An 8,063-nucleotide genomic window follows, 5' to 3' on the forward strand; every position below is an offset into this window, starting at 1 on the left:
AGAAAAAGGAGACAGAAATGCTTGGGGCAGCATCGACGGCCGGGTCACGTGATGGCGTGTAGAGGGGGGGGGGGGGGGCTGGGTACAGTAAACACCCAGAGAGAGAGAGAGAGAGAGAGAGAGAGAGAGAGGGGGCACATAGCTGCACAGCCAGCGGAGCAGCTAGCGCTGACGCTACACGGCGCGTCCTTCACTTCCACAGTCAGGTTTTTTAAAGCTCTCAGCAGCAGCAGCTTCCATTTTGTGGCCACGATGTTTACAAAGCCCCGAGTCTCTCTCTCTCTGCTGCTTTGTTGTTTTCTTTTTTTTCAGACTTTTTTTTGGCTTCACAACAAGCAAAGCCCCCCTCCCACCTCCCTCCCCCTCCCCCCGGTACAGAGCTGGACGATATTTAGGAGCAGGATTCCCACCTGTTATTTAATAACGTTAATAAAAAAAGATAAACACGCGTCAGGAAATTCCAGTAGCATTTAACGAACAAGCTCACGGATTCATTATTATGATCTAATAAATGGACATACACAGTATAGACCCACTAGCTGAAGGATAGGTCATATGAAATGCATTATGCTCATTAAAGGAGTAGATTGGCTTATTTCAACACGTGGCCTGAATGTTGTTAAGCCTATATCTAAAAAGCACGATAGCTTAGAGTATTATGTCAACAGTCCTTTATAGCATCACTGTATTAAGCCTTTAGGTTTCGTCTCTCCCACTATTGTTCCGTTCTCCATAAACAATGACCCACTTCTTTCCAAGCAGGGCACGTGAGCATTTTTTTTCCCAGAAAGGATAGGAAATAAAAAGGCATTCATATGAAACATCAGACTGGGTTTGATAAAAAAAGCCCATTTGACTTTAGACAAAAGAAACCCCCCCGTTTTCACGCTGAGTGCAAAAAGAAAAGGCTGAAATGAGAGAATTCCGGGTATGGCTGCAAATCGCTGGCGTCAGCACTTGTGCTGCGGTGCCGACACATTTCCTCTGCCTTCCATTGTGCAGACATTTGACTTGAGTGTCTGAGCAACAACAAAGCCCGGGCGGAGGGAGAGGACCCCATTAATTACATGCTTGCTTTGCATTGTGGGCTGTAAAGGCTACATGTGGACAAGCCCACATAATGAACTCCTTGTCTGACCTTGGGTAATTGAAACCTATTACACAAACAACTTCGCTGACATTCTCCTGCGTTTTTTTTTCACGAGAACGACGTTTGCTCATAACAAGTCAAGGTCCACAGGGTGGTTCAGTAAAGATCTATATTTGTGCCTGTTTATTGAACTCTTGTACCGTGTATTTTGGCCACAGTACTGTATGTCTACTAGTAATCGTTGAAACGATTGTATTGGATGTGATTTTATTTTTTAAGTCAGTTATGGTTTTTCTACAGATTTGAATCACTATATACTTGTATATACTACGCTAAAAAATAGCTGATTTTAGCTGGATGTTTGTCAGCTGCATAGCTGCAGAGACAAACAGCAAACATAGACAGATCTACAGGCTGCACTTGTATAGATCTGCTATTTTAGCCAAACGTTTGTATTTTCTGTCTATTATGCTATCCCAAGATCAAGGTATACGCTTGGGTTTGTGTGGTTCTAGAAAGCGTGCTGCTGTCCCCAACAATAACACCGGTGGTTGTAGTCCCAACGTAATGACCTCATGTTCCTCCGTCCGCCGTTATCACGGCCATGTCTTTGACAAGGTGGGCTGCAGCCCCCTAGGGAATGGAGATAGTGTGTTGTGAGAGAGCACTTCAATTGATTTCCTAATGACTTGCTCCTTCACTGCACTTGAGCATGCTCGCGGCCACGCGCACACGCAAGCCAAAACAAGCACACACACACACACACACACACACACACACACACACACACACACACACACACACACACAGGTGACCCCCCCTCTTCACAAACAACGTAGCGATTGTGCTCCCGTGTAAATCCGGCGTATCAGATTCCAGCTTAACCCTCTGTTCAAGCACACACACTATAGTGCTCAATAAAGTGTTATTGTGCATCGCAGACACTTAATCGCTGGCCTTTACACTAGTCCTGCCTTCTCCTCCCGACACGCGGGCGATCCCAAACAGCTGTACTATTTTATAGATGATGGCCTTATTGATCGGCGCAAAACTTTGAATTTGATTAAAAAGCCAAAAGTCAATACCTCATTTCCACTGCTTGCCGCTGCACAGGCTGCTTATAGGCATGCCAGGTATGCACCACTTCTCCCAGGCAGTGGCGTGCACAGACATTTTGAGGGGCAGGTGCTCAAGTAAATTATACTTTATAGAAAAAATAGCCGATCTACAAGCCCACAACGCCTCGCAGCGCGAGGCGTTGTGGGCTTGTAGATCTGCTATTTTTGGCTAAAGTTCTCCTCAGAAAAGGGATGCTAGGTTTCGAGTGGTTATGGTAAAAAGAAAAATCATAATCACATAAAGATTTGGCGGACCCCCTGTAGTAACTCTGAGGACCCCCTAGGGGTCCCGGACCCCTTGTTGAAGACCCCTGGTGTAAACTGAAAAAAACAACAACTTTTTTTTATTTTTTTCAAAAGGGCACTTCTGGTCAAGAGGGCAAAGGGCAGGTGCTCTAGCACCACCTAGAGTCTATCTGTGCACGTCCCTGCTCCCAGGCAAAGGAGTTGTTGCACCACGTTTTTAGAATTTGCACTCATATTTCTGTCCCGTGGAACAGCAGCCCTGGTAGAGGTATAACGAGCACACACAGAAATGCATTTTATAGATAGATATATGCTGTATTAATCCCATGGGAAATTTGTTCTGTTCAACAGCTCCGGTTGCCATACATTCATACAGATTTGTCATCACAAAAAGAGCATCATGAATACATAGAATACATTTACATCAGTAGAAATAGAATGCAGTGAACAACTATAAATGATATGAAGTAAAAAATATAAGAAATAGAAATCACAACTATAACTACTAATATAAATTAGCTGGCCAACCCCCCTTTGGCAGAATGTAGAAAACAAGGAAAGACATGGGAATAATGTCAATGATATTTAATCATCTTTCTGTAGTCATGTGCAGCAGTTGTACACAAGCTGAATCTGTTAATAATCTGGCTTAAAAAAACTAATTACTCAAAAAGCCAAAGAGATGCAACCTGTGTCAACACGAGCTTCATGGAAAGATACAAACACCCTTCATCAATCAAATAACTAGGAAAAACAGACAATAAATACTATGTCATTAGTTTTAATGCTATACTGATTCAGAAAGTACGGCTTATGGCTAATTCTACAGAATGTGCAGACGGTCTGTTAGATCAGTGTTTCCCAAACTTTTTCGCTGGAGACCCAAAAGAGAAATTTGACTTTTGCCCGGGACCCAAACTAGTGAATATAGCAGATCTACAAGCTCACAGCGCCGCGTTGTGAGCTTGTAGATCTGCTATATTCACTATACTTCCTAATTGTATTGCATTTTTTTCATGGAATTCCTTTGATTTTATGAATTTCTTTTGAACAATGTTACGTTTTCTTCCTGGCTTAAAAAAAACAATCACCCAATAAGCTGCAACGAGATGCAACCTGTGTGTTAACACGAGCTTCATGGAAACAGTTTGATTTGAAGATACAAACACGCTTCATCAATCAAATAACTCGGAAAAACAGAACGCACATTTCTTTTGAACAATGTCAGATTTTCTTCCGGAAAAGTATTGCTTTTTTCCCCTGAAAATCTTTTGAAATATTTACCGGCAACCCAAACAGTAGTTTGCGGAAACACTGTGTTATGGAGTCATAATACACTTGGTTATGCGGCCGTAACGGAGCAAACAGGGGTCGGGGGGGTGGGGCCTCGTCTCTGCCACTGAGGACTGACTGACACACAGTTAAGACGGAGAAAATCTTATCACGGAGAAGAGGTCTAATCAATGAGACCACTTTATGTAAGAGGCCCTTTAATGTGCATCTCCTTCCCTCACCGGAGGAATGTTTGATGAGCTATTATCTGGGCCTCAAAGCCAGCACACTCATCCACGTCTAAACGACGTAACCTTCACAAAATGCTACCGCGTGCATCGGCAGCTTTCCTTGTGGACACGAATGCGTGTTTGTGGAGAAAAAGAACAAATGTGCACGTTAAAATGTGAATATCTTTCCGTGGTTTTGTCTGCTCCGAGGACGCTATTGTTAAATGAGTTTCGGTTTGTTTCTAGTGGGGAAGGATCGGCAGACACGTAAATCCCGCCCACTACATTTGATTGGGTAAAGCGCGGCCTGCTTCCTGATCTGAAGGCACGCCCAGTTGTAGGCCAGTGCGTACGCGATATGACGAACCCCCCCCCCCCCCCCCCCGACAGATTCAAGCGGAGAGCAGAATCTGTTCTTGAGAGATTAATATCGGTCTGACTCTAATCGACACCTTTGTCTCGTTGTAACGGCGTGTGTGTGTCGCTCTGCCCCCTACAGGCTACATCCAGGACTACATCACGCCATCCGTCTACCAGGGCGGGGACAAGAAGATGGAGCACAAGCTGGAGTCGCCCGTGTCGGAGCCGCTGTACGCCCAGGTGAGCGGCGGGGAAGGGGGGGAGGAGGAGTACTGCGACCCCGACCTGGAGCACCCCGACAGCCCGCAGTCCGGCATGACGGCCAGCGGCTTCTACAGCGGCGAGGCCGAGGCCCTGGCCGAGGGATACACCATGGATGCCTTCTTCATTTCCGACGGACGCTCCCGGAGGAAGGGAGACGTGGAGAGCGGCTCGCGGAGCGGTAGGAACAACCCCCCCCCCCTGTCCGCTATTATTATTACCATCATCTGAACCCCATCACAATTATAGAGAACCCAAGTCTGACGTCACTGCCACTAGAGGCCGCTATCCCCCCTGGGGTCACAGAGTTATTTGTGTCCATTGAAAATATCATATGGCAGGGGTGATGCAACTTTGATGATGGGAAGGGCCACAATGTTTCCACACTCACTCCAGAGGGCCACGTTGCATATACCTGTACAGTCTCTCCGAATTGTAACTTTTTTGCCATTCAATGTCACGCAAAAGAACTACAAGCTCAAAACGTGTCGCAGTGCGGCGCGTTTTGAGCTTGAAGATCTGCTATTTTTTAATTGGAATCCTGAAAAGTAACATTTTTATTTAATTTCAAATCCATTTAGTTATATTATACTTATGTAAATGTTATGAACTTCAATACAAATACATTGGACATAAAAAAGACAATAGAATGTTAATACTAGTCATTAAGCTACTAATATAGACTGAAGTCATTAAAGCGGGTCATGTTTACATGTTTGGAATTGTAACAGCTGAAATCAATAATATATCAGTATTCTGATAACCTGCGGGCCGCATTAAGTGGAGGTGGGGGCCGCATGTGGCCCCTGGGCCACCAGCTGCCCATGTATACCATAGGGTCTCAATAGCATCGTGACATATAAGAACTGTGTTCCAAAAATAAACAAATGAGCCTGGCAATTTTTACTCAAATGGATATGAAGCATCAACTGACGGTGAAGAAGTACACATTTTATCCAAAAGAAATCTTAATAATAATCTCCAAACACGTTATCGTTATCAAATGTACCTCAACATCATAAACAACACAGAGTCACATTCTGTACCTGACAGAGTCGCCGGGTTGATTTGTTTCTTTTTTTTTAACACAGTTCTTACATGACGTGATGTTGAGATGACCATATATGGTATTCTCAACAGAAAAAGTACTTCCGTGACCCAGGGGATAACGGAGTGACGTCAGGACTTTTGGAGGACTCTATTTGAGATAGTCGCCATTGTTTTTGGCATAATGGTCAAAATGTGTTAACATTCAGCTGGATGAATTCATCTGCTGAAACATGGCGGAAATAGCCGACCTACAGTAGGCTACAAGCTCTTGTAGATTAGCTGTTTCTGCAATTTTTAAAAAAGGTTTGAAAGTATAAAATTATTCATTGCATGCAGTGTTGCCAGATTCTGTGAGAGAAACAAGCAACCAGGTCTAGGAAAACCAGCCACATGTGCACTTTAACATATACATCAGCTATTTTCAAATAGCCGATCTACAAGCTCACAACGCGTCGCGATGCGACGCTCTGTGAGCTTGTAGATCGGCTATTTTCAAATAAAATCTTGCGGGGAAATTATAATAAGGAGATCTGGCAACCCTGATTGCATGGCCTATTTTGGCCATAGCATATTATTTATTTTGATTATTGGTACCGGTCATTGTCAGTCATTTTCTTTAAATTATTTGTCGTTATCTGTCCTGTGCAAGTCTTGTTTACAAAGCCTACAATGCAAACAGAAATGTCCTTTTGATTTATATGATCCATCGTTAAAAAAATAAGAAAACACCCACAATTAAATCCTTAAGTCGCAATTTCTTTGGTGTGACCAATTATTAATCGTCAACTCACACACAGCCCTACGGAGCGGCAGCGCGGCCAACGCCTCCATCCAGGACCGGGGAGACGGCGGATCCGAGGCGGACGGCGGATCGTCGCCCGGCGTCGGCACGCCGCTGATGCGCCACTCCTGCAACGAGTGCGGCAAGACGTACGCCACCTCGTCCAACCTCAGCCGACACAAGCAGACGCACCGCAGCCTGGACAGCAAGATGGCGCGCAAGTGTCCCACCTGCGACAAGGTGTACGTGTCCATGCCGGCGCTGGCCATGCACATCCTGACCCACGACCTCAAGCACAAGTGCGACGTGTGCAGCAAGGCCTTCAGCCGGCCGTGGCTGCTGCAGGGCCACATGCGCTCCCACACGGGCGAGAAGCCGTTCGCCTGCGCCCACTGCGGCAAAGCCTTCGCCGACCGCTCCAACCTCCGCGCCCACATGCAAACACACTCTGCCTTCAAGCACTACCGATGCAAGCGCTGCAATAAGACCTTCGCTCTCAAGTCCTACCTGAACAAGCACTACGAGTCGGCTTGCTTCAAGGGCTCCGGTGACGAGGAGGAGGACGAAGAGTCCGGGTCGGAGAACTGAAAAAAAAAAAAAGAACAAAACGACGTCGACGAGAAGGAAGGAAGGAAGGATGGAAGGAACGCAACCCCCCCCCCCGCCCCCACCTCCCTCCCTCCCCCCCGTTGTAGGTTCTCAACCGACAACCCTGCACAGTCGAAACCCCCGGTGTTGGTGTAACTCCGATGAGTTTAGGAACGGAGCCAAAATGGACCGCTAGGATTCCATTTTGTTCCAATCCGTAAAGTCTTCGTTGTTATTATTTTCACTAAGGATTTTACCGTGTGTCCACTCTGCCCTTCATGCCTTTTTCTTCCCTTTTTTTAGAAAGCAATATTTTCACTGAGGTTACGCGAAGAAACTCTTGACGATTATTATGGCAAAGACGATTTACAAAAAAAGATGCTGGATTTTTCCCCCTGCACAGTAGCTAATCGCCCACAGAAACAATACAATCAAAACAACCTTTCCCCCAAATAATGACTGTAGTTGTTAGTTGTACACAGATAACTAACAAACACACACACGCACACACACACACACACACACACACACACACACACACACACACACACACACACACACACACACACACACACACACACACACACACACACACACACACACACACACACAATTATATATGAGGCCTGGCATGTGAATTTTTATCAATGACTATAATGATATTGATATCAATAGTAATAATATTTAGATTCCTGATATTTTATAGCAAATAGTATGGGAAAATGAAAAAAAAAAAAAACACACAAAAAGAACTGTAACAGTGTTCTTTTGTTTTTTAGACAAAAATGACCTCTTGTATTTTTATGCTGCTTTTTATTTGCTAAGAATTTAATTCTTTTGCAACTGCCAACATAAACTTTTTATGAAAAATGTGAACTATAACAGTATTTGCAAAAAAAAGGGAGATCATTTTAAAAGGTTTTAAAAAAAAACAACCCCCCTTTTTTCCACACCAATGTCTCAATTTAAACGGATGTTATTTTTTTATATTTGATTTTTATTTCTTTTTGTATTCTTTTTTTTGTGTGTGGGTGTGTGTGTGCCAACTGTCCCTGGATGATAAAACG

General features: G+C 44.5%; 1 protein-coding gene across 1 annotated transcript in view; it reads left to right on the forward strand.

Annotated features, from left to right (window-relative positions):
* scrt2 (scratch family zinc finger 2) overlaps positions 1-6,996 on the forward strand; it is a gene marked incomplete at both ends in the record, with an annotated part of 8,205 nt that extends 1,209 nt beyond the window's left edge. Inside the window, 2 exons of the mRNA XM_084069162.1 lie at positions 4,456-4,758; positions 6,425-6,996. Coding sequence (XP_083925288.1) covers positions 4,456-4,758; positions 6,425-6,996 — 875 coding nt within the window. The remainder of the gene's footprint in view (positions 1-4,455; positions 4,759-6,424) is intronic.
* Between the last annotated feature and the right edge of the window lie 1,067 nt (positions 6,997-8,063).

This window comes from Gymnoscopelus microlampas (assembly GCF_963454915.1).
Source record: "Gymnoscopelus microlampas genome assembly, chromosome: 10".
NCBI classification, from domain to species: Eukaryota; Metazoa; Chordata; class Actinopteri; order Myctophiformes; family Myctophidae; genus Gymnoscopelus; species Gymnoscopelus microlampas.